General features: G+C 40.7%; 1 protein-coding gene across 1 annotated transcript in view; it reads left to right on the forward strand.

The window, feature by feature from the left end:
- MYRFL (myelin regulatory factor-like) overlaps positions 1 to 26,529 on the forward strand; it is a 68,127-nt gene that overhangs the window by 6,397 nt on the left and 35,201 nt on the right. Inside the window, exons 3-15 of the mRNA XM_010561958.1 lie at positions 1,205 to 1,272; positions 4,972 to 5,119; positions 8,338 to 8,533; positions 9,674 to 9,750; positions 11,006 to 11,116; positions 11,686 to 11,776; positions 15,042 to 15,242; positions 15,655 to 15,763; positions 16,245 to 16,354; positions 19,750 to 19,913; positions 20,509 to 20,572; positions 21,723 to 21,808; positions 22,619 to 22,690. Coding sequence (XP_010560260.1) covers positions 1,205 to 1,272; positions 4,972 to 5,119; positions 8,338 to 8,533; positions 9,674 to 9,750; positions 11,006 to 11,116; positions 11,686 to 11,776; positions 15,042 to 15,242; positions 15,655 to 15,763; positions 16,245 to 16,354; positions 19,750 to 19,913; positions 20,509 to 20,572; positions 21,723 to 21,808; positions 22,619 to 22,690 — 1,497 coding nt within the window. The remainder of the gene's footprint in view (positions 1 to 1,204; positions 1,273 to 4,971; positions 5,120 to 8,337; positions 8,534 to 9,673; positions 9,751 to 11,005; positions 11,117 to 11,685; positions 11,777 to 15,041; positions 15,243 to 15,654; positions 15,764 to 16,244; positions 16,355 to 19,749; positions 19,914 to 20,508; positions 20,573 to 21,722; positions 21,809 to 22,618; positions 22,691 to 26,529) is intronic.

Here is a 26,529-nt window from a genome sequence, read left to right on the forward strand (position 1 = left end):
TAACTCTATCCCAGCCGAAACCAGGACACCTGTGATGCTCCCTTGGGGGGTTTGAAGGTGCTGGGACCTCCCCTCGCCCCAGGGTGCCGAGGGTGTTCCTCCTGTGCCCGGCTGAGTGCCGACAGCCCCGAGCTGCTCTGGAGGTGGCTTTCCAATCCGTAGGATGTGGGCAAGAGAGCCTAGACCCAAGAAATTTGTACTTTAATTTGTTACCAATTAACGCAGACTTTTGATCACTGACTCGTGTATTGAGAAAAAGAGAACATAAACAATGAAATGCTGAGGGAAACATCCTTCTTCCCCCCCCGCCTTTTCAAGGCTTAGTTTAAACTGAGCACTCAGGTGCTATAAATAATCAGTCAGCAATGGTGTTTGGGTTAAAACATGACTGAATGGCTTGTCTTCTGTGAGGAATGAGCGGTTGTTTTCTTTTTGAAGCTTTTCTTGGAGGAGGCTGTTGGGATGGACCTGTTGGTAGTCTTCAATTCTGTTGTGATTTAGATACAGAAGATATTAATTCTTGGCCCTCCACTGTGTTATTCCAAACGGAACTGTAAGATTGTGTAGGACAGAAAAGAGGGAAGGTAGCTTGTCACCCATGGAAACCCCACATTAAGCTTCTGGATCTTTTTGGTGAGCTTGTAAAAGCTCTTGTTTCAAACCGGGCAAACGCGCTTCCCCCCCCACTGGGGCTGCCTCTCGTGGTGAGCAAGGTGCTAAAATGGGACCTGCTGGTATCTGACGGAGACCGCGAGCGCTTTGGACACGCTCAGGTCTTGAGAAATCGGCCGGTGGAGGAAGATGCTACAGATCTTTGACCTGTAGTCTTGAGGGAAGGGGTTTAGAGCCCTTGGGGGCTCCGTGTACTCAACTGAGTCACTGGGGTGCCTGGAGGCGACTGAAGAACGGCTCGTGGGGAGGAAGGAGGACTGGAGTCAGCGGGTTGTGGGGGGACGTTTGGGCACGAGCTTGTAGGGATGGGGCCTCCCTGCATGGGTGGGAGGCGGAGAGCCGTAGGAGATGGTCTGGTGAAGTGTAAGTGACGTTGCTCCTGTGAGAAGGGGCAGTGACCGTGGTGGGCAATGTTTCCTGAAGACCCATGTTGGTAGCCTGATGGTGCCCCTCCGGCTGCTTTCAACATTGCCTTGTGGTCATCCTCCATGCTTCCTCCCAGTAGAAATGAAAATTTCTTTTTCATCCCTAGGCAAAGCCAGTTGCCAGACTCCCCACCGGACTCTGGATCGGAACCATGTTCTCCACCACAGCTCCAGAGTAAGTCGCATGAATTGGGCCTCTCCCAAGCCCGTAGGAAGGTCTCCAGCTCCTTTTCCTTGTCCTTAATTTCTTCTCTGTTTACTTCTTGCAGCCCCGTGGTGTGACGCTACGTGGTCCGGTGGGCTGCAGCCTCCACTCCCCTGCCCACCTGCTGGGGTACCCAGCAAGCTTCCCTGCAGGTTCATGGAGACTTACTCCGATCCCGGCGCCGGTGGGCTTCCCTGCGCCATCCCCCCGGGCTGCTGCCTGAAGACAGAAAGTGCTGTGACTCCTTGGAATAATTCTACAGCCTCCACCTGTTTGGGGTTTAATTATTCATCCTTTCAGCCAAATGCATCTCAGATTTCTGGGTAAATGATAAAGCGTTTACGCAAAGGGCGAGACAGCTACGAAAAAAAAGTTGAGCTGGTAGAAGACAGGGTTTAGGCCTGGTGTCAAATCCCCGTGGGTGCAGGGTTTTCCACAGGATGGCAGTGTTTAGACATTTTTGAGATGCTTGTGATTGAGGGTTCTTTAAACTTCTTGACTGAAGTTCAAATTGGAGGTAGGAATGGATTTCAATTTTGAAAACTTTACAAGTCAAAAGAGAGACCAACATAACTGCTCCATAACTGGATTATAAAAGTGTTCAGGCGTTTTGTAATACCTGTTGCAGGGATTTGTCCGTAAGGAACTTGTAAGTGTTCTGACAAGTGGCACAAGAGAAAAAAAATATAATTGTCATATCTATGTAAGGAAGTGAAATGATATTCACACGCCACCTGCCATGTTCACCCACCAGCATGTTGTGGATGCTTAATTATTTAAAATACACTGGGTAGTGCAAGTATCCAACCATGATACCTGGTAAGACTGAATTGACTGATGCATGCCAGAGGGGGAACTCTGGATTTCGGGAGAGAAACGTGAATTTGTCAGTGTGAGTCCTGGGCTTGCAGATGCTCCATCCCCGTCCCCTCTTCTCTATAGAGCTCAGTGACGTGTTGGACGTGGGTGAAGGAAGCTGGGCCTGGGTTTCTCAGTGGAGCTATTTGTGTTCTTTGTTTGTTTTCCAGTAGAAGGTGCCCCTTAGTCAAAGTCATACTATTTTTTGAGTGAATGCTTTGGTTATTGGAACTTAAGATACAAAATACTTCTTGACCGAATGTGGAACTTTTGAAAAAACACAGAAAAAGAGCAACAGTTAATGTGATGAGCAGGCTTTTCTGCTACTCCTGCCTGCACCTTAGTCTGAGTGCCGACAGCCTGACTGAGACCTGGAGTTTGGCTTGGGTTTTTTTTCTCCCATCCAGAAGGAGTGACCATCTGTCAGGATATTCTAGTTTACATTTTATAATATCAAAACTTTGGAATAAAGTTTTTTTTCCTTTGCACAAAGGAGTATTTTTTGAAATCTCAGTTTCTGGGAAAGGGGAAAAATGTTACCCAGCAGTTGCCCCTTGAGATCTCTTCATTAACACATTGGTTTAACTGCTACTGGTGTTTTCTATTTAAGAAGGAAAGTGAGTTCACGCTTGGTGCAGCACACTTATTCAAGATAAAGCTGTGATTTTAATGCAAATGTCAGGAAACAATAAAACCCTGCCCCTTATGCACCATGTACGTTTTTAAGAAGAGATCAACTTCTTTATTCATATGAAATAAAAAAATAAACTGATCTATGTTTTGGAAGGAAAAATTGCATAATCCAGTTTTAAAAAGCCAACAACAATCACCTCCCCCTGGCAGATCAGAATTTGGGTGACAGTGCAGGTAGAATGAGATACCTGGGTGTTCTCTTGTTATGATTCTGTAACACCTGTATTTAAACTTATAAGTAATGCAGCGTGTGTTTTTAAAAAAGTAGTTCTGCAGCATCAGGCAAAAAAAGGAAGCTCTCACAATTACTGGGAGATGTCCCTGATTCTCCAGTCCAGTCTCAGGACTCCAGGCAAGGTAAGCAACTGTGTGAAAATGAAATTTAATGTTTCATGCCATAGACAAGTAAATTCTAAGAGCACAGCTCCTGCTGGCTCTGAAAACGCAGCAGTATTAACAGTCTGGGCTCCGCTACCAGGTTTGGAGGAATTTACCTTTTCAGTGTTTTTGAAAACCAAGATGTATTTGTATTTGGCGCAGAGAGAAGAAGCGTTAGAGGCTCCTGTTTCCTGAGGACTCTCTGGACAAAATATTCTGCCCTTCTCCATGTGTGAGCCTGCAGTACACAGATGATACCATACTCTGCTGACTTTGCTTGGCACTAGATTGACTGGGCAAAGAAACCATCTCGGGTCAGCTTAACAGGGAATTAATGGGGTGGATGAGCAAACAGATTGCAGTTTCCCTTTATCATCTCAACTCCCTATTTTTTCTACAAAGTGTGTCCATGCGCAAGCTTGGTAAAAGCTGTGTGTTCTTCCCCACCCCTTCCCCAAATTAATTTGGTTCATTGTTTTATCAAGATAAAAATGCTAAGCTTATACCAATTGAATCAAAAAAGCTTATCAGGCATGTGCAGAAATGGATCAGCTTCTGTGAAGTGTGAGGCTCTCCATGAATGAGCAGTTTGTAATGAACAGTTTATCTGAGGAGTTTCACCCTTGTCTGTTAGCAGAAAATCTGAGTGTTGCTTGTTATTTCTTCAGAGTAAGTTATTTTTCAGCATTAAATGAATCTTTTAGAACATTTTTAATGAGTAGCAACTGGATTTAGTAGGTTACTTTTCCTTTGGTATCTTCTATTTGATCAGTGTTGCTTGGTTGTGACTAGTCCTCTAAGTCTGCCACTGCTGGAAAGAGAGGATGTGTCTAAAATTGCTATTGCTGTTTTTAATATGTAAAGACACAGCTTTGAAATATGCTTTCCTTGGGGGTCGCTGTTAGTAAAATTGCACTGACACACGTGCTATTGGAAAAAGCACACAGCCCTTGGTTAAAATGGCATGGGGATCGTTTAGAAATGAGCTGTGAATTTCTTTACTGTGGGTTTTTTCTTATATTTTTGCTCTGCTGTATGTCACAAGTGGGGAACTGCAAATGAAGCTGGGGCCTGAAATGATTCTGTGGGCTCTGTCTTACTGTGCTGCCACTGGCTGTGGATGCATCTTAGCTGATATGCTCAACGACATATTTTCTCCTGTCCTTACTGTACTCCATTTATCTGTCTCTTATCACATTCTCCTCTGTCTTCATAAAATGTATAATATCTCAGAAAGCATTAACCAGTCAACCAGATATAGCAAAGAATGCGTTTGCTATTGGAAAACTGCCTCCTGCTCTGGAACAAAGTCCCTGTTGCAGTGAGTTAGAGTATATTCAGTTTAAACCTGTAGTAGAGAGACTGGGAAACTTATGTAGTTATTTTGCTTAATTGTTTCTTGCAGTGTTGCAGATTTACAGTAAAATGGTTGGCTCAGCTTTCCTTTCCCCTGCCTGCCCCCAAAGGAAACTATCCATCCTTTTGAAGAGAATAAAAATAGGAACTGCTACTTGTGTAATAATTTGCAAATAAGGAAAGCTGAAAAATTTATTTTCCAGGGCAAGGGAATATAACACCATCTTTTGGAATAACTGCAAAGGACAGTCGGATTTAAATATATATGCAATGTGTTTGTGCTTTATATGTATGTATATATGTAGATATATTTATAAAAATGTTTATGCAGGATTTTTGGCTAGTCACAAAAGTAATAACTGAATTGTCACTCTCTCTCTACAGCAACTGTTAGGGACTTTGCAGCTGAAGTGCAAGAATATGACAGTGATGGACAGAATGTAGCTTTGGAAAAATGCTGTCAAGCTCTAACATGGCAACCGTATCAAATTTCTCAGTGGAACAGCTTATTTAACTCTAATTATGAAAAACTGTAAGTACTGATGTTTGCACTTGGGAAAAGTGGTTTCCTGGGTCCTTTTTTTTTTCTTTTTTTTTTTCCCCCCCCTGGTACTGTAGTTCTATAGGAATAAATGATACATTTGGCGTCTCTTGTTCTTACTGAAAATAAGACTGGAGAAGGAGGTATAGCAGGCATGATGGAATATGAATCTGCAGATGTATCAGAAGCAGAACTTTAAACGCTGGTTGAAATTCATGCCAGGTTTTCTGATTTCCCTTCAGGGATTTAGGGGCAAAAGGAAAATGATTTTAACTTAAAATACTTGTTCATTTTTGTTTCTTTTGTCAAGCACATTGGGGAAAGTAATTACTGACCATATGGCACCTTTCCCTCTAATGGCCTAAAACATTAAAGAAAAATGGAAATAGAAGATACCTGTATTACTTCTGGGCTCATATAACTGAAGTCTTAGTAACTATAGACATATATATATGACATGCAACTGTTCAGTCAAAGGTTTAGAGTTCTCCTGTATTAATCAGAACTGTAAATAATTTTTTTGCCACTGGCAAAGGTCATTCCAAGTTCACTTTACATCCCTGATTTTCTCCACTCTAGTATTCAGTGAAAGATCCCTTTTAACAAAAGCCCTTCTACAGTGGCTGGTTTATTCCCCAGGACTGGTGCAAACATTTTGTCCCTGTCTCCACAGGACTTAAATAGCATAGTGAATTTTAATTTTCCTCGAGCCCAACCTGCTAAAAGCACTCGTGGGAGTTTGGAGTGCATCAGTGTCGTTGCTGGACACTGTCGTTCCCTGTTGATGCCCAGCGCGATGGGTCAGTACGCGTCGTGCTGTGTCCCACGCAGCCCTTCTCCCAAGGTATGGACGTGACACGAGAGCAGACAGTTCGGTGTCCCCACCTTTCTACTCCCTTGGGAGCTGGATGGGCCAAGAAACCTCCTCCTGTGTTCGTCATGCGAATTGTCACTCTAGATGGAAGCGGCTTCCAACTCCCGTCACGCTTCCAGTCAACGACTACGTGGGAGCTGTGAGCTGCTGGTGGGAAGTTGCTTTCCCACCACGACCCAACTACTTGGTGGTTCCCATACGCTTAAAGTTGAACTTCCAGGCTCACGTTTCTTGGTGGCTTGTGTCAACAAAGACAATGTGATGCTGAGCATTAAAGCATCCAGATACACGTGCCGCTGGCACTACTGTGGAAGGGGATTGAGATGTTATTTGCAGAGGAAGTCAGTGTTAATTTTAAGTGAGGTCAATGGCAGCGCCTTTGCTCCAAGGTGCGCTGTAATTACCGCACGGATTTTCTGAGCGGTGATCCTGTATTTTGTTAGCCTCAAGAGTCACGTACTTATCGCTGCTCCGTGTAGGTGGATTGGTCCTGTACCTCGAAATTGCTGTGCCCGCTTTAGGGGCATTTCTCAGGTTAATGATTATTTTCCGTTTTATTCATCCAGTATTTCAACCTTTTGATTATTTCATTTTCACAACAAAATGCTGTTAGCTGAGGTAGACTAATTAGAAAAGGTTACTCTACCATTAATTATGCCCTGCATTGTGTCTGCTTGGCACTTTCTTAGCTGCTTGCCCCATTACTGTTGTGATTGGTGGGACTCTGTTCCAAAGATTTTGTCTGAAGACTCAAATTCTGAATAGAAAGAGGAATTGGAAGTGTGTTTCTAGGAGGGATGCTTGTGTGACAGGGATATCCCTCGCTACCTGAAAGTTCTTCCGAGTTTTACTGTACTGCTTGGTGAGATTGACCATTCTTTGTGAGATCAGATCAAAATATGTATTTGCTCTTAATTACTGTAAATGGCATACTCAGAAAATGTTAAACATGAAATTTCTCTCTGGGAGTCGTTGTTCCAAACAATTCAACTTGGAGAAATGGCAGTTTGTACTTTTGCTTCTCAATCTGCTTGCCTGCCTGTAAGCAAGAACTTTGAAATTGCTTTAAGAATATCAGCTAATGAACTTGCTTTACACTTGAATCTGAAAAATTACTCTTCTCCCTACTATGAAGTACACACATAAAAAGAATTACCTTTGTAGGAAGAAACTGAAGAAGTTTTCTTCTTTAATAATATTGGTTTGAGGAGATGGTAGATACTTCATTATAATTTTTAATATTAATTAACATATGACTTAGTAGTTTTGGAGTAGGTACAAAGTAGTTTTCTCTTTATTCTGTGTCCTAGATAATCAGTGATTGTCTGAAAGGGGCCTTTTGTTCGTAATTTATAAAAAGATAATAAAGTCTGTACATTTCTTGTGAAGTCTGTACATTTTGATTTTTTCCAACTAATAATGTGCAAACAAATGGATGAGTTCTGAAAAGCCATCTTCAGTAATTGTGTTAATGAGAGGTTCTCGGTAGCATCAGACGAGATCATCATTATCAAACTTTCATTAGCAAGAAAAGCCAACGCCCACGTAAGAGAACCTTGCCATGTAGTCCTGTTGTTTCAGAATTATGTATCACTTAAATCAGAGGACTGGAAACATTGCTGGGATGGTGAGTTCACTGGCTCTTTTAGAAAGATCTTTTGATACCTTTCCTTGTTTGCTATGAATCGTAAGGACAGAATACTCTTTCTCTTTGGGTGACAAATTAGCCCTTTGAATAGACAGAATAGAGTTTCCTTACTCGGGGTAGGATGGACAACATTATAAAGGAGAGTTTTGTAGTCATCTGGCCAGAGGGTCGGTGTCGATAGCTTTTCTTCTAGCTTGAGTAAAGCCGTGTTTGAATCCCAGCAGCTTCTGCAGAAGCACTTGGTGTGGGAATTCAGGAGCAAACCAGGGAGTCTTGCTGGCTCATTAGCACGTTGTTGTCTGCAGCACTCATTCAGCTCTGTTTTTTTATAGCAATGTTATAATGAACGCTTGAACACACTAAAAGGTTTTATTGTGCTTTTAGGTGCACAGAGTCCCTTTGTACCAGATTTGTAAGTGAGGATTATGTAAGCTTCTCCACCTCTGGTTTCCAAACATTTCAAGTGTCAGACTAGAATTAGAGTACATTTTATATGCATTTTCATTTTTACACCTCTGAGAGGCTGAGAAGAAAATACTGGTAGAACCGGTGATTGTAAAGATGTGTTTCAGCTCCCATTTTGTCATTAAAAATCAGATGAATTTTCAGACCATGTAAAAAAATAGGAACTCAAGATGTCACTCAAATATGCCTCAAAGTTGCTATTCTTTCTTCTTGTTTTTGTAGACCTGCTGTAGGATATCACATTGTCACAGATAAAGGATTTAATTTTTCAACAACAGATGATGCCTTTGTGTGCCAGAAGAAGAATCACTTCCAAATCACAGTCCATATTAGAATCACTGGACATCCAAAATATGTCAAAACTCAGCTGGGGGGGAAACCAATAGAAAAGTTTTACTTGAAACCTTTTGGAATAAAGGCAAGCATTTCTCCTCTTTGTGATTATTACTTTTAATAAGTTAATATGTGATTATCCATAGAATAAGGTAAATAATTGAAATGAACTCTTTTCTTAGTCATTTTTGACCAAGACAAAAGAGAACACTTTTAAGTTACTAGTGACTTCTATGTGGAACTCTTTTGCAAAAAAAGTGATGTTTTGTGGATGCTTGGGCTGATACATGCCGAAAGACGACATGTTTGCCTGTTTGCTGTGGTTTCACTGAATTCCCTCTCTTTGACTGAAATTTTCTTCCCTCTGTGGGCAGTGCAGGGGTGTCAGCTGGTGTGTAGGTGGCCAGTCTACCCATTAGTCAAAAAGAGTTCTCAAAAAAACCCCAATTCACAAAGCAAAGAAAAAAAAATCAAATCTGGTTTTCCTGAACAGTTTACATGTAGAAAACCAACAAAATTTGCCCATTTCTTCTTGCCAGGGTTTCCATTTTCATTTTAAGAACCAAATTCTTCCCAGCCAATATGGGTCCACAAGCTTGCATATACAGAGGTAGTAAGAAATTTTAATCTTTCTGAAAGATTTTACCACATTTTTTTACTTACTACCAAAATTCAGTCATTTAAAAAAATCCATGTAGCTGTTTTACAAGGCAGCTACTACCAGATTTGCTTAATGCATTCTAATGCAGAAGAAATTAGTGAATATTACTGTCATCTGTTCCCATCTGAAGCAAAGTGCTGCTTGGTACCATTCCAGAAAGGTACAGAAGTTTAGATTAAAATAACTTATGGAACTACCTTGCACAGATTCAGTTCTCACATTAAATATCTGCATTTATGCTTTGGGATAAAATGAGCCAAGAACAATCTAGATTCAGAAAGCAATTTTTCTTTTGCAAATTAATGCATGACTTTTTTTTTCTTTTTTTCTTTTTTTCTTTTTTTCTCTTTCAAATTATATCCTCAGAATGATTTGGGGCTTCAGACTAGCTGTCAGGTGTCAATTGATCAGAAGTCAATTCCTGTGTTACTTTCTGTGTAGTTCCATGAGATATGAGAGACATTTCACTCTTTCAAACAATTTGCCTGTTAACTTCTCTTTCAGTTTTTATGTGTTTTAAAATTTAATATTCCTGTCACTTTTGAATTTTTTTTTTCTTCATAGGTGGAAGCTCCAAATCAAATAATTGCTATTGAACAGTCTCAGTCAGATCGAAGCAAAAAAACTTTCCATCCTGTTAAGTAAGAATTTTGAGAAAATTATTCCGTTTGATTTCAACATGTGATTGGTTTGAAATGTGTAGTAGTAGTTTCTTGGAAACTTACAGTAATTCTAAGCCAGTTTTCTGATCTGTATCCGAATTCCATTCTGGGTGCGCACATAGAATCACCATAGTAATAAGTGCCCGGTCTCCCTTCATTAAGGAAAATTTTCAGCAGCTTTACAAGTGTGTGAAGAATGCCTGTCCAAAATATTTATATTCAGCTAGCAGCACTGCTGTATGGTGTTCAGAGCTGTATGGCAGATGCATTTCCCATCTTAAAAAATGGCAGTAATGTTCCTGTTCTACACGGGCATGAGATGTATTTGCAGTGCTTTTCAGGGGGAGTGCCTCTGCTAGAAACATCTGTGTGGCTTCTCCCCACAGCTCTCTGCCATTCTTCTGCATCTTAAGTCACTGGCAGAATCAATGTTTGTTCTTCTGGCATGAGTGTCTTCTGTTGGAGCTGTTCTGTTCTCTATAAATAATTAAATAAGCCTTAAAACAGGAAAAGATAAGACAGCATCAACTTCAACAGGACAGTGCTGGGATAAAGGCTGCATGCAATATATAATTGCAAAAATGAACTTTGAGCTTGGGAGGAGAGCTCATTTTCACTAAATTATCTCTATCAAGTCATTTTTCTTCCTTTTGCATACCAACAAATAGATTCTGGGTGTGTGTAAATTGTGTGACCGTTCGGCGGACTGGTTTTTTTTCCATGCAAACCCTTTATTCGTGTTGTTTATCACTTACAGGAGCAATGCCACTATGTATTTGAGACACAGCTGTATATTTTATACTTTTAGACATACAAATTAGGTGCCGGTGAAAAAAAGGACAAGCAGTAACATTTATTTATTTTAATGTGGAAATTCAGTTCCAATAATAAGCAATGTCAACCTTGGCAAGCAACAAATACCCATCCCATAGAACACCTGCGGTTTTATTATGTTCAAGACTGTACAAACAGACCAAGAAACACAAGACTCCTATTACTAAGAACAGTTTCCCACTGCTGGTGCTTTGTCCTGTTTATCTCCTTGACATAGTCACTGTCTTTTTAATGCGTTTTTATAAACCAGGGTTACTGTGTTTTTGCTGGGGTCCCTCTGTTTTTTTTTCATTTGTCAGTTTTTCTCAGAACTGCTTTAATGAGTTTGAGGAAATCTGGCTTGAGCTGGGTAGATCTCCAAATGCTTATTTCCCTGATCTTGTTTCCTTTTCTATTTTAGAGTTGATCTGCCAGGGGACCAGATAACTAAAGTAACACTGGGAAGGTTGCATTTCAGTGAAACAACAGCAAATAATATGAGAAAAAAGGGGAAACCTAATCCTGACCAGAGGTATTGCTGTAGCTAGTTGGCCTGCATGTATGAAGTGGAAAAGAGAAAGTCTACTCTAGAATGGAGCTGATGTTTGTGAAAAATCTCAGTGTTGCCAAATCTGTGATTTTATTTCAAATTCTGTGATAGTTGGTATCTCCTTAAAGGCCTCTCTTCTAGAGTCACAGAATGATACAAGAATAAAAGAAAAGACTTCATCCTCATGGGCAGAGATAACTTCAGGAAATCATAGCCAGAATGATGGCTGACGAAATCAGGAAGCCAAACCCCCAAATCATGATAATTTCTTTCTGAGGAAGGAATGCTCTTCATCTTTGAGTCTTTCTTACTTAAATTTCCCAAAATTACTGTAATCTTTGTTCATTTTCAGTGATTGTGGGGATTGAAAGAACATGTTGCTTGAGAATGAAGTACTTTTTCTTTTGTATTGTAACATAAATACATCTAAAATAATGTTCTGGCTATCTTTTGATGCATCACTAATAGCAGCTGTACTTAAAACATTTTATTTTTTTCTGTGAGAAGACATTACTTCAATTATTGTCTTGATTAAATTGATTTCAAATCAGATACTTCATGCTGGTAGTTGGACTGTATGCTGTCTCTCAGGACCAATTCTACTTGCTGTCTGCAAAAGTCTCTGAAAAGATCATTGTGAGGGTAGGTAGAAATTTATATTGCTTTCATGTTAAAAGTATTTACTGTTTTGATATTCACAGGAGACTGTGGGGAGGGTGATTCTTGGGCACACAAATTACCATTGACTCAAAAAGATTGCGAAAAAAATTACAGTTGCATATTGTATGAGTATGTTGTTATCTTTTAATTATCAGGATTTTAAAACGTTAAAAGCAGAGCTATAGCAGAATTTAAAAAGAAAGCTTGTTGTGAATTCCAATACAAAATACACTGATTTTTCCAGATTGTTTTTTCTTTGAGGTGAAACAATTTCCTGCACTTGCCAGGAATTTGGTAAATGCTTTCATTGGCTAGATGCTTCATTTTCAAAGGAGGATGAGAAGGAAAAAAAATGCAAGGAAAGAAGGTCAAGCAGCTCTAGGAGGATTTAAGACCCCCAGCTGCCCCTTTCTGGTGTGTTTCCAGAGTGTCCCAGCTCTTAATTTGGTGGATGTAATACAGGTTTCAAAAGAGAAAAAGGAAGAATTGGTCTCTCTTCCTCACGACCATTACTTTTCAGTCCCCTGATCGACATAAATTTTTCCTTTTAGTCCTCAGCTTTAGCCTACAGTGAGAGTTAGACTCGGAAGAGAGCTCTGTTGGAAGAGGAGCCCTGGGGGGTGAGGGTTAGGAGAGAGGGAAGGCGCAGAGCCCCAGCGTCAGCGGGGTCGCGGGTGGGGGCTGCTGAAAGCTTTCCTTCAGTCCTGGCCCCTTCTTCGTGTGACCGATAGCCGTTGGGTAATGTTTGAACTGGGCATAGTCTCGGGTTATGGTTATTTCTAGGGTGAAGATTATGGTGAGGGCTTAGGGAGACAGGGGATGGCTAGGTGCCCTGTGGTGGGGCTGCCGAGGATGGGGAGGTCGAGTGAACTTTCTCGTGTGGGACAATGGAGGAATTGCTTCTTGTTTGCCTGGGGTCTTTCTAGTCCTTGGCTTATCATGAGGAGTAGGCTTCCAGCCAAAACGAAGCTCATTTTCTTCCCAGTGGCTGGTATAGTGCTGTGGTTTGGATTTAGGATGAGAAGAATGTTGATAACACACTGATGTTTTCAGTCGTTGCTCAGTCGGGTTTATACCAAGTCAAGGGTTTTTCAGCTTCTCATGCCCAGCCAGCAAGACGGCTGGAGGGGCACAAGGAGTTGGGAGGGGACACAGCCAGGACAGCTGACCCCAACTGGCCACAGGGGTATTCCATACCGTGTGATGTCATGTCCAGTACATAAACTGGGGGGGGGTTGGCCTGGAGGTGGATCACTGCTCGGGAACTAACTGGGCATCAATCGACGAGAAGTGAGCAATTGCATTGTGCATCACTTGTTTTGTATGGTGTTTTTTTTTTAATTATTATTACTATTTTTCTTTTTTTTTTTCCTCCTTCCTTTTCTGTCCTGTTAAACTGTCTTTATATCAACCTAGAAGTCCCCCCCCCCAATTCTCTCCCCATCCCCCCAGGTGCGGGGAAGCAAGCGAGCATCTGCGTGGTCCTTAGTTGCCGGCTGGGGTTAAACCATGACAGTAGGTGATTGCTTGGGTCCTTTTTGGCAGCACGTCATCTGCCTAGGCTTATGATTACAGCCTGGCTTAGCATTTGGGTTTGGAGAGAGCAAAAGTGCAAGTCCCCAGTACGTGTGGTGTTGCACAGGGGTTTCCCAAGGAAGACGAGGGCTTTCAGATGGTTTCAGTCCTGGCTCCTTTTCCATCCGGGCCATAACTTTGTGTCCCCTCGTGCCATAAGCCCTCTTCCCGCGGTTACGGTTAGGTTTTTGGAGGGCAGCGTGGCCGAGAGCTCCTTGCTGGGTGGAGCTGCGAAAGGGCTTTGAAAGCAATGTTTGGAGTTCAGTAGTTTTCTGCCCTGCCGAGAAGTTTTATCATCCTGGCCGTTGCTGTGGGTTCTTTTATTTCAGGACACTGAAGCATTACGTTTATATTATTCCTGTGTATTTAGTTCTTTTCCTTTTTTGTCCGTTAATTTCCACAATACTGCTTTCATCTGAATTTCTCTTTCTGCATCTAGCAGTGTTACAAATATCATGTCTTTACTAATTTGGGAAAGCTGTTGAATTTTCACATTTGACTCATCCTTGGGATCATTGTTAACTTATAAGACATGTATTTTTGTGTATGATTTAGAAATTTACATTTTTCTACCATTTTTAAAGTTAGATTCTTTTGAAATTTCAATAAGGAGAGCTCCTTCAATGTGTCTGAGACAGTTTTTTAATAGGAATCCAGGGAATGAGATTTTGCAAACCTGGCCACTATTCCAGACAAAGAAAAAAGAAGGCAAAAAAGCAGAAGGATCAAGAGGCTGTGATTTGAAGTGGTGAAAACATCAACAGGAAAGCTGAACAGAAAAAAAAAAAAATTCATTTTCCAGATGTCTGAGAGGGCTTCAGTGGCAGGTTATATAGTGAGCCAGCCACTGGTTACCTTAAAGTGGCAAAGCTGTGCAAATGCACTGTGAGAGAAAGCAGCTTGTGTTCTGGCCCTTTATACACTCAAACATAACACAGCCACTGCTCGGCTGGTAGTTTTGTTATCAGGCATATCAGATCATGCTCTAATTGTGACAAACAGTGGTAAGTGCAGAGCACCATGCCTTGTAGATGGTAAGGCCCTGTAAAAGCCTGGCTTCTTTAAATGCATGCGAACTTTTTATTGTCATCATACTTTTCGTTCAGACTCAAATTTTAAAGCCTGAATTCAAAGTTTAAAAAAAAATAATTAACAAAATTTATTGTTGAAATCAAATGCCTTTTCTAACTCTACACACTCCCTTGTTTTATTGGTGTTCTTTGGAAGACCCTGTTTCCTCGACATGAAATTTCTGATCTGAGTTAATTTAAAATATTACAGAGGATTTGGTGAACCACATGTGTTTAATCTCTACCTTGTTTGGTCTTTTCCAATTTCCAGCCTCAGCTAAAATTTACTGGTAAATAAAGAATGGTTATGTGGCATAATGTTGAAGTTAGAATTTGGAAAGCTTTGGACATTGGCAATTTAGCTTAAGGTGATAATAAAGTAGAATTCAAGTGAAAAAGCAATGAGGCCAATGCTGTGTGAGCAGAAACACTTGGAAGTGACTCCACTCTTTTTTTTTTTTTTTTTTTTTTTTTTGGGGTGTTAAAAAAGCTCTTGAATACAATTTAAAGATTTAGCCTTCCATTTTCTCTGAATTTCTAATGGAATAAGCAATAGTACATCTATGCTATGCTGTACCTTTAAACGTAATTTTTTCTTCCAGGCATCTAACCCAGGGCAGTTTGAGAATGACAATGATGTACTGTGGCAGCGAGGACATGTTCCAGAGACAATAGTCTATCATGGTCGAGTAGGAATTAACACAGATGCACCAGACGAAGCACTGGTTGTCTGCGGAAATGCAAAAGTTATGGGCAGAGTCATGCATCCATCTGACAGCCGAGCAAAACAGAATATCCGGGAGGTGAGGGCTGTGGAGTATTTAGGGCATTTATGTTTGCACCACAGCACACGTGTGGATCATCGTTCTGACACATGAAGCAGCTGCTTTATGGTGGGTGTGCGGAAAGGCTGGCCTAAAGAAACCAGCTGCAGCGCTCTGCTCTGCAGAGCCATCGCCTATGGATTTTGGAAGAGGCTGGCCGTGGAAGCTGGGATATCTGTGTAAATGGGAGTTGTCAGACTGAAGGGTCACTGGCAACGCAAATACAATGCAAATAGCGCTCTGCTGATGGGGAGCGGGAAGATGGTCCGTATTTTTGGATGTGCGGATGGCCCAAGTGGCCGCGCCAGGCTTGTCGCTCTCTCGGCGATGTCCTCGATGCCGTGACGTTCGTGGTGTTGCAACATGTGAATCTTGGTGTTTGTCCAACTAGGTTGATACGAATGAGCAGTTGAGAAGAATAACACAAATGAGGCTGGTGGAGTATGACTACAAGCCTGAATTTGCATCTGTTATGGGAATAAAAAATACCCATGAAACAGGTATTCAGTCAGCTCTGTTCCCATTTTTCATTAACTTCCACTGTTGTTCATTGTGCCATAGTGCCTTTTAACACCCTGCTGTTTCATCCTCGTTTCTTGGGATACTACAATTGCACACTTTGCCGTCTATCTCCTGTGGTAGAAAAATGCCAAAATTAAGTATTTCTGGTAATTTTCCAACTTCTGTTTCAATTTTTAAAGATAGGAGGTTGTTTTTCCAGAGGTTTAAGGAGAATTAAGTACGCGATCACAAACAATTTTGTTTTTATTGCAGAGAAGTGGGAATTCTAAAGGTTTCTGTTTGTTTTCTGTGGGATGGAAAAAAAAAAAAAGTGAAATCCTGGATTTTCTTACCACAGAGAAATTCTAGATCATGTTTGGCCATACCTGTAGCTTTTAGGATGATCTACTCAATGCACACAACTATGGTCAACGGTGTGCCACTGTGTTCCCTGACTTCAGTTTGTTATTTTGTGAACAGGAATAATAGCCCAGGAAGTGAAGGAGCTTTTACCTCAAGCTGTTAGAGAAGTTGGAGATGTTGCCTGTAATGACGGAGAAAAAATAGAAAACTTCCTCATGGTTGACAAGGTATGGTCTCGAGAGAGAAAAGGCAAGTGTGTATTTAGATTGTTCCTTTTGTATGTGGAGCTGTAAGCACGTGCTATGCTTTATAGAAAGGTGTAGACCTCCACATGTATTTACAAAAATAGTGTTTGGCAAATCATTGAGGAAAAACTGAACAGCCAGATGTTGGTAAATGGCTGAATCCTTTAATGACAAAAAGTATTTACATTAAAATCTCATTATAATAACAAATAAACATACAGTAAAAGAGAGAAGGAAAAAACCTAACTTTGCTGAATGAAGGTGGGTAGTGATTTCACAGCATTGGTCCAACAAGTGGGACTCCAAAATATTCTTTTGGGTTTAAGTGTTTAAGTTAATTGTTCCAGAAGTGAATTAAGCACTGATGGCATTCTATTTGCTAAATAAAAACTTCCTTACTCTATTTTTTCATGCCAAATACAAATGCTAGCTCCGTGTGCTCTGTGGGAAGGTTTCTTTGGCCATCTGAAATCCTTATTGTAGCTTTAAAATCACATACTACAAAATGTTTATGGCACACAAAGTAATTACCATGCGCAGAGGTTGGAAACGATGCCTCAGTCTATTGTCCTGTGCTCTCTCCCCATCCTTTCCCTGTAGAAATAGGACAGCAAGGGACCGTGGGTCGCAGCTGAGGGCAGACAGCGCTCGGCCGGAGCTTTGCTCGGAGCAGCCCCTCTGTTGTGCGCTGGTTCGCTGCAGGTCAAGGACCACGTCCCGGCTTCTTCCCACTTACAGCTGAGAGTGGGAAGAGGGAGGTTTTACAGATTGGGAACCTTGTCCTGTCTGGATGATGCCATGAATGCGATCCTGTATTCATTATAACCGTGCATTCTTTCGTTATTCTATAGAAAACACAAAGTGTATACCACCAAACTTGGAGAAAATATCTGTAAAAAATACTGCGTTTCACTTGTCATCTTTTGATAGGCTACAAAAAAGTTAAATTCATAGGTTAAATCTGCTAGGCTGTATTCCATATAAAGGAAACACAAATGAGACCCCTTGAATAAACCTGCAGAAAGAGGTCTTTCTAGAGATACTGCTGAAAAGGAGACTTAGAAAATTTGCTGTATTTGGTCAGGTGCTCACAGAAGAGCAGTGGTGTTAGATAGTGACACGAGGTCGTTTTGTCCGTCAGCCCTTCCCATTACGCTGTGTGATGGCTGCAGCATCCTTTGCATTTCTGAGCCCCCCCAAAACTGCTTTGGGGTAGCCAGTTTTTTTCTGACAAAACTTTTAGGTAGGACAATTGAGCTTTTGACTTACCTCTCCCTTTGCTGAAATATCACACAAATTTGGGCCCGTAGTGTTCCCTTTCTCCTCAGGATGTTTTCCAGGGATGTGACCCGGCAAACGGAGAAAGCCTACAGCACCCGGTGGGGCCTGATTCTGCCACTGACGTGGCCTGAGCAGGACTGAGTTGTTACAGCAGTGGCTTTTTTTTGCTGCTTAGCGTTTTCTTGACTACTTCGCTAGGTCTGGGATCGCTTCGCAAACACTTTGACATCGTTTTAATCCACGCTTTCTCCTCTTCCTCCTAACACCTGTGGCAGAGGATGTGAATGTCAGTTCTGTGACCTTTGGGGTGACAGGGGCAGGGGAGATCTGTGTCTAACAGTTTAAGATGTATATTGAATTCAGAGAGTTGGAACATCTGATGTCCAGGCGGAACATCTGCTTTCAATGTCTGGAGTTCCCAACTCCAGAGCAGCCCCACACCTTGAGTAGTAAATGGACAGTGCTTCATATCTTTGCGTTCAGTAGGGCAGGTGATGGGGCCCTGAACTTTGTTATCTCACATTCCACGTTTAGTTCCAGATCAGCAGGATATTGGCTGGTTTGGTTGTTTCTCTTTGTCAGTTACCTGTTTGGAGCTGTCGAACCCTGTAAAATTAATTGTTTGCATTACACGTTTGAACCAGGCTCTGCTACTTTCTAGAGAAATGTCTCAACTGTGTGGAAATTTGCTATTTTGGAACAAGACTCTTTCTGCTGTTCTCGGTCACGCTGTGGTCAGTACTTTGTCATCAGTGGGGCAGTAAAACTCTAATCAGTCCTTTTTTTCTCGAAGAAAGCATTCCTTCATTTTGCCAGATGAGTCATTTTCTCAGCTAGTTGAAGTCACCTAGAAAAGATTCATGCACGATTTGAGGAGAATGGAAAGGGCAGCTGCTACATATCATTGATATGAGGACAAGTGACCGTATAAATGATTTCACAGTTCTAGACGCAGGAGGTTATTTTGAAGTCACTTTTTAGTTAAACAGGCTGTTGGTCTGGCAGTAGAGAAGTTTGCAACTTGCCACTGATACCTGTGCTCAGGTTCTGTTTATACAAAATATTGTCTGTTTTTGTGGAACGCAGTCACCTTTAAAAGAAAGGTGTGTGTGGCATTTACAACGTGAAAGGCGAAACTCTGCTTTTGCCTTACTTCTGCATGACTTGCCTAGACTGGAACACTTAGCAACACTAACTGCAGTAATAGCTTCATCCAAGGTTTAATGGCATCAGTCTGGTTGTACATTAGGATGAGAAAGCCATTCTTTCAAACGGAGCGGAGAAAGTACGCTGTTACCATGCTCCTGCAGTGGATCAGTAACCATTTTTGGCTCAGAAATGGATAAAATACTACTTGGATGCTTGGGCTTCTCTGGCAGCAGATTGATACCTAGATGATAAGCAGGGGGTAGAAGAATACAAGGCTTTTCCTGGGTAAAATAGTCAGAAGGAGTAAATGGAGGGTGTCCGAACTGTGGTAGTTGCAGAGCTGATCACGGTATTGGAACTTATAGGACTCCTGTAAAAGGCTGGAGGGGTTGAAGGGGAGAATAAAATATTACACCATCACAGCTTGACCTCTGCTTTGGATCTTTCCCTGTCTCAGGGACTCCCATGTGATTCATGTTATGTGTACAACATGGATGGAAGCTCTAGCTTGTCTGAGCCAGGTTAGTCAATCCTGTAGGCAGATGGTTGGATGTACATTTTGCTAAGGGATTCTGAAATCTATGTTCAGCTGCAGCACTACAAATCAAATAGTAGATGCCTGTTTTGACAGTGTTAAGGTTTCAAATTCAATGCAATATGAAGGTAAAATATAGTTTAAATTCTTGGTCTACAAAGCCCTTTAGCTTCTTCAAATTTTTCTGCAAGTCCTCATTTTCAATTTACTGCAAATCGACAAAAGCAATTTTTACAATCTAGCAAAAGGGGTTTAGAGTCGTAAGTGCGTCCCATTTACAGTGAGATAACTTGTGTTTGCATTTTAAATATTCAATGTATCCTTATATAGGTGAATTCTGTACTCATTACAGCTTGTTACATCTGATTGATGAATATACTGTATCTACTTTTGTCATTGTTTTGCTTCTCAGGATCAGATCTTTATGGAGAACGTTGGTGCTGTAAAGCAGCTTTGTAAACTAACCAACAATCTCGAAGTCAGAATAGAAGAATTGGAACAGTGGAACAGGAAACTGGCCAGGCTGAAACGGATGAGCAGTTTAAAGTCAACAGTCAGCGAAGAGAGCAAAGTCAGGTACGTCTGTCTGGGATGTTCTCTGATAGTTGTCACAGAAACTGGTAAAGCGGTCTCTGTGGTAGAAGCGAAAACCGATTTTGCTCGACAGTGGAGTTCAGCTCATTTCCAGCATTTAAGTTGTGCAAAAATTTCAAATTTCTCATAATTTTTAACTCACTGACAAAATTAATATTTGAAATGGGTGTTAAATTGCAGTCATTTTTGTAATTGCTTCAGTTGCATAAAGCAAAGGTAGATTATGTCCAGTTACAGCCCTGGAGCTTGGAAATTGCTGCTAAGAGAAGTCTGCAGAGCTGCTTCTGCAAGAAAGAATCTTCATTAGTGCTTCAGTGGAAGTGATGAGTGTTTCCTATTTCTAAACCATTTCCCCAAGTTTTCTTTGAAATCAAATGTAGCATTTAATAGCATTCACCTGAATAAGTTAACGGGAGGCCTTTGTTCTTGAAAATGAATCTGATGACACTTCTGCCTTTCTCTTTTTAAATGTTAAAATTGCAAAAGCAAGTGACATTAACACCCTATTGAAAATGTCTCTTTTTCATTTGTTAGTTGCCAAAGCATTTGAATGTTAAAGAGATCTTGTCTCTTACAGCAGGTATAGTCGAGCTACTAGTCTTTTGCCATCAAAAAAATCAGTCCTGCTGAAATCCAGCAAGGTGAGTGAAATTAAATATATGAAATGTGCCTATGAGAGGGTTTTTGTAAGTGCTGAGATATCGGTGAAAGCTTTCATGTTTCTAAATATAGAATCAAATTCCTTAGCCAGAATTATTTAGTGTCATGCTACAAGCTTAAAAACTAGCTGCACTGAGATAGAAAATATGTATGAGGCACTTCTACTTCTTGCCTATACATTGTGGGTGTGCGAGTAGATCCACGCTGTCTAATGGTGTGAAGGAGGAGACCAACAGGACAGAGTTGTTGAGCCCGTAGATGTGCTCCTGTGGTGCAGTGCAGCCTTACACAGAAATGCTCACTGCAGTTTGGGAGTCTGCACAGTGGTAATTCTTCCTTGGCTTTCTTCCTTGGATGAGTCTTTCACCGTGCTTTGCAGTTAGCATCTCCTGTTTTGTACTGGGTAGTGCTGTCTTTCAGGTGGTTAAGACCTGGATGGGACGTCGTTGCTATTGCTGAATGACTTCCTCTTGCCCATACCCTGGTATAGAAAGAGGAGACCCCTTTTCACAGGGATTGAATGAGTTGGGGAAATATATGTTGACCTTGTTCGAGACAGTCTTTCTAGCCTGCTAAGTCCTGTTCTTCAAGACGAACCAATGCTCATTTGCCTACCTTGCTTTTGCCAGTGCCAAAGAGCAAGAGAAAATAATAGGTCAGATGTTCTTATTCCATGATGACAATCAAATGCTCCATCATCTAAGATCATCCTGCTTGTTTGGAAGGTGCCTTTCTGTATTTCCACCAGCCCTGGTTTAACATGGCCTGAGCATATACTGAAAGCTGCTCCTCTTTTAGTTCTGGCCACTGCTTACTGAGTTCTTAATTTGATTTTTAAATACTTCAAGAGTATGAAAAATGGCAGGAAGAAAAGAGAAGGAGCTTTCTTCCTGTGTAATGTTTGTGCCCCCAGACTATCAACAGTGTGCAGTGCACTCACAGTTTTAGGGAGCCTTTCATTACTTAAGTTTTTCTCTTTAGACGTTGACCCCTACATAAGGATGACTTGTATGGTTCCTCCGAAAGAAACAAGGTTAACTTAAAGTCAGACTAGTGTAGTATTTCTTAATCTACTAGTAGTAGCTTAGTTATGTGCCACTTAAATTAACCAAACATGTTTTTTTTTTCTAGGTTTGTTTGTCAAAGACGAAAGAGTCTTGCTCTGTGAAGATGTTCCGGGTGACCATAATAACTTTGATTGCTATTATGGCACTATGGTAACAGTTAATTATCAACAAGTTGACTTGTTTCTCCCTTCCCCTTTCTACTCACCAGAAAGAAGATTGCAATTTTTTTCTTCTTCTCACCTTTCCTACTCAGAGAACACAATGTATTTAAATTAACAGTGAATATGCCTGGTAATATTGTAAAGTTGAAATCATTTTAGAAAAATGAGATACTGATGTGGTGCACGCACAGGTAATCTCTGTCCACGTCCCAGTGTATGGTGCACCTTGAATGTATCTCGGTGGCTCGTGCTACAGGGGCAAAGCTGGACTCGTGAGACCCTGCATGTTTTATGCATTCATTCTGTGCCGAAGTACAATTTCTGAGGTACAGAGAGATTCTGTTGGGTGAAATGAAGCTGGACTTGTTCCCAGTGTGGTGGGCAGTCCTGTGACTCTGAAAGTTTTGCTTGTGACATTGGACTTGTGGAAAGGAAAGTATGCTCTGGAGAGATTGCCATTTTCTGTTTCCAGTCCAAAACCCCACTGATTACAATCTCTCTGTGAACTGAGTACTTTGAACGGGTGTTGTGATTCTATTTACAATGGAAAACTGACCATATTTTGTGTTGAATACAAGTATATGTATATATACATATATACAGGTATACAAATACAATACTGTATACAAGTATCTGATCTAAACCCCATTAAATTCAGTTGGAATTTTTCCCACTAAAGGGAAAGTGATCGGATAACTCTTACATTACTACATTTGGACAAGGTGCTGTCAAGGTGTTATTCATATTATGTTACATAAGAAGATGGATGTAAATCTACAGAATAATTCTCTTTCTACAGTGCTTTGACAATATCAACCCTATATTTACTTAGCATTCATGACAGACGTTTTGAAAACCATCCGATTTACAGGCAAGTAGTTAAATTTGCGTTACTGCATTAGAATTAGTAATAGATTGTGGACCAACCTGTTTTGGTCCACAACTCTGATGTCCATTTCTTAATGAATTGTTTTTCTTCATCAGCAGTACCTCAAGTTCTGTTCTACTCTCTCCCTCTGCCACTACAGCAGGTACGGTATCTCTGTTGGTCTGCGTACACGTAACAGGCTTTCAATTTCTGTGCTATTCTAAAATGCCAATAGACACACAGCACTAGTGAGAATTGTGTCTTTTTTTTTTTTTTTTGCCTTTAGCATTGCAGGGGGAAAGCACAATTTCTCAGAGCACGCAACACATCAGCAGGATCCCTGAAGTGAATTTCTGTGACATTTTGCCTTGTGACAAGGTCTATTGTTGTCCAATTCATCAACCAAAAGTCAGATCTCTAAGTTATGAGAAAACTAATGCAAAGGAGAAACGTAAGTTGAAGCATTAATTTCTGTTATTTACCATTTAAGTAAAGACTATATGAAGAGTGTGGGGGAAGGGGCAAGAATCTTGAAAGGTAGTTAGCTTCCTACAAAAAAGCCTAGTCCAGAGGACTTAAAAAATCCTGATATAACTAATCATCACTGCAGTCAATATGTTTTTTGGAAAATCTGGCCTGGTTACCTTTAAGAATTTTGGGTCCTAAGATGTTTTGTCAGGTGTCACTGTTCTGCCTGGCCATTCATGGTAAATGATTTCATGTGAACCAGAAAGTCACTAATCACTTTAATTAACCTTTGTCTGTAGTTGGACAGGAGTTGATTGCGGGTAGTGGAGGGTCAATTAACAGATGTAAAAAAACCCAAACACCCAAAACACAAAGCACTTAATGGTGTCACAGGTGGTGATACTACATCTTTTCTGTGGGCAGAGACAGAAATTCAACTGCCACAAAACATAAAACTGAGAATTAAAACTCTGCTCACTCAGGCAGGGTTTTTGAGTAGAGTAATGTTATTTGAAGGCAGAGCTCTGTGAAATAAATTGCTTTTACTGGAATGAATTCTCTTTCAGCTATTGTCTGCCAGATGTTATGTGTGTAATATATGAGTAGGTGTATTGTTTACAACTTTTATGATATTTATAAGAAAGAGTTTAAATATAAAGGTATGCACAAGTTGTTGGAATCTGTATTCCTCTTTCCCAGACCTTAACATTGGCAATGTCTGGAAGCAAGTGTTAATATTACTAAACCCAGCAGTCATAGTCGTCTTTTCTTGGCCTCGGGAACAATTCTTGCACCAACCACAGTTAGCAAGTTGAGGTGAAATTGGGGACGGATGCAGTTCAGCCTCTGAAACACAGATGTCTGCCAGGGCCGGCACTGCCGATCGCTGTGACACTCTTACCTATCACATCAGCTGTTCCAGTGGGATTCACCCACTGGCCATTCTTTATACTGGAACGTGCTGTTGTCCCCAGACAAGCTGCGGGTAAGTGGTGCTTGCGATTCTTGTGATTAGTGCTGCAGTGAGCCCCGTGGCAGACACAGCTCAATACAGCGCTTTCAAGAGGTCGTACCTAAGTGATTTGTATTGCTCTGAAGCCTGAAAGAGTGTTGATTAATTAAAAAGACGTTAATCTCATTTACAAATGAGGGAGCTGTAGACGGATGAAAATGAAATATGAAAACCCTCTATCCCCAGCTGGCTGCTTTTGATATTAGGTGGAAAGGGAAGATAAGAATAAACACAAAGCATTACCTTCTCAAGGTCTTATGCTCCAAATAGCATTAAATGTGGATCCAAGAGTGAAAAATCAGCACAGTACACAAGCTACTGAAAGATTTCAGATCTGCACAAGTTTAATGAAGCTGAATGTATCCCCAGATGGAAGGTAACAATGTCAATATGAAATCCAAACAGAAGGAAAACCAACAAGCTGCTTAATGTAGCTGTAGCCAAGATAAATGAGAAGGAAAATGTTTTCGGAACAAAAAGCTAAGAGTTAAATATGGGAATAATTAAGATAAACAGTGAATATTTTAGAATCAGCTGACTAGCCTGATTCACGGAAAGATGAAACTATTTGAAATCAAAGTTGAATTAAATGCTAATTTAGGAGTTCATCTTTAACAGACCTTTTACTGTTCCGCTACGCGGTACCTGAATTCTGTGGGTGCAGGCTACTGCTGAGTGCATCCATTGTAACTCCTAATCCCTTGCACCTCCGATTTGTTGAGGAGAAGGCTGTTAGGAGTGTTCAAGTAGAAAAAAAAGCATTCATAAGCAAGACAAAGTTTATTAAACAAAAATTCAGCATGTCTTTATGTAGTCTAGTTTGATGTGGCCTTTTTTCCTCATAGTTCTTTGTCTTAAGAACTGTTTTCTCTGAAGGATTTAGACTTTCAACTGAGCAGTGTGAATATCCTTCAGCATCTGGGCTTTTTCTTCTCTCTGCTTCCATGCCATTAGTGCTTATCGCTCGCCCCTTTGCATTAAGCATCACTGATAACCAGGGACTGGCCTTACTTTCTCTGCGTGTTGTTTCTTGCTGCTGGCTCTCCCCTCACAATAAAAGCTTGGTGAGGATTTTGGTCAAAGCTGCTGGATATTGGTCAACTTAATGCATTTGCGTGTATTGCCTTCGGATGGTAATTAATGAAGTCGTAGCAAGGTACCACCACCACAAAAAATCATCAGCAGGTTTTTTCCACACTGCTTATAGAATATTACAACTCATGTGAATTAAAACCAGAAAGTGCTTGAGGGGAAAAAAAAAAAGGATACCACATTTATTGGATGAGTTTATCTGAATCTTATCTGGAGATAATAGTTGTCCTCATATTCTGGTCATGCTCGTGCTTTTATATTTGTTATTGCATTGGATCTTCACACCCCACATGGGCCTTTGAGAAAGCCCTCAGAGGTACTGTATGTGACAGAGTGGAAGTTTACCACAATGTATTGAAGGCTTCTACGGTGGTTTTGGGGGGTTCTTGGTGTTCCCAGTTGGCAACTTGAGCTCCAAATAAAAAAAAATCAGGGTTCAGTTTTCTACATTTCATTTGGATTGCATCAGCTTAAAGGACCATGAAACAGTAATTTTATGACAAGTAAAAAAACCAAGTAAAAATGAATTTCTGTACTGGTTACTGACTTAGTTTAAATAGTTGAAATCTTAGTGAAGTAAATCTGTCTTCATCCTAGTTTTTATACAAAATTCTGATAACCACTTAGTGCTTTCTTCCATCATCTGCAAAAGCATCACAGTATTGAATGTTTAGTAATTCAGAGTATTTAATAAATATTCCTGCCAACACTTGCACGGCTGAACTATTTTATCTACAGGGAGAACATTTTTCTTTCAGTGAGCAATCTTTTGGCTTTACCAGGGGATACAGATTTTCTTACAGAATAGTTCTCTGTTAATGAAAATGCAAAATGGCAGGGAACGTTTAATGCATTGCTAACATATCTGGACTATTAAGGGAAAACAGAAGAAAGTGGAAGGAAGATGTGACAACTAGTTTGTAAATTAAAAGGGAGTATGAGAGAACAAATAGGCTTTTTTTAGATCTGCCTCAAGACCTACTGTACATGTATAACTGATTGCATGGGTTCAGTGGCCATTTGTCTAGGTGTGTGGAACAGTATAAAAAAATGGGACAGCAGGTGACTACTAAGTGCAAGAGTTACTACCCGAGTTGGCAGAACTGGTAGATCTGTATGATGAGCAATTAAATAGAAAATGGATTCAAGGAATAACTGGCAGCAGTATCACAGATTCATAACAAAACACAAAAATGATGGAAATCCCAAGGATGTATTTTGCATTGCATTGCTTCTGGGCCCTTGGATTCCAGTTGTTCATGTTGTTCCA

The sequence above is a fragment of the Haliaeetus leucocephalus genome, unplaced genomic scaffold, assembly GCF_000737465.1.
Source record: "Haliaeetus leucocephalus isolate CR32 unplaced genomic scaffold, Haliaeetus_leucocephalus-4.0 Scaffold151, whole genome shotgun sequence".
In the NCBI taxonomy this organism is placed as follows: Eukaryota; Metazoa; Chordata; class Aves; order Accipitriformes; family Accipitridae; genus Haliaeetus; species Haliaeetus leucocephalus.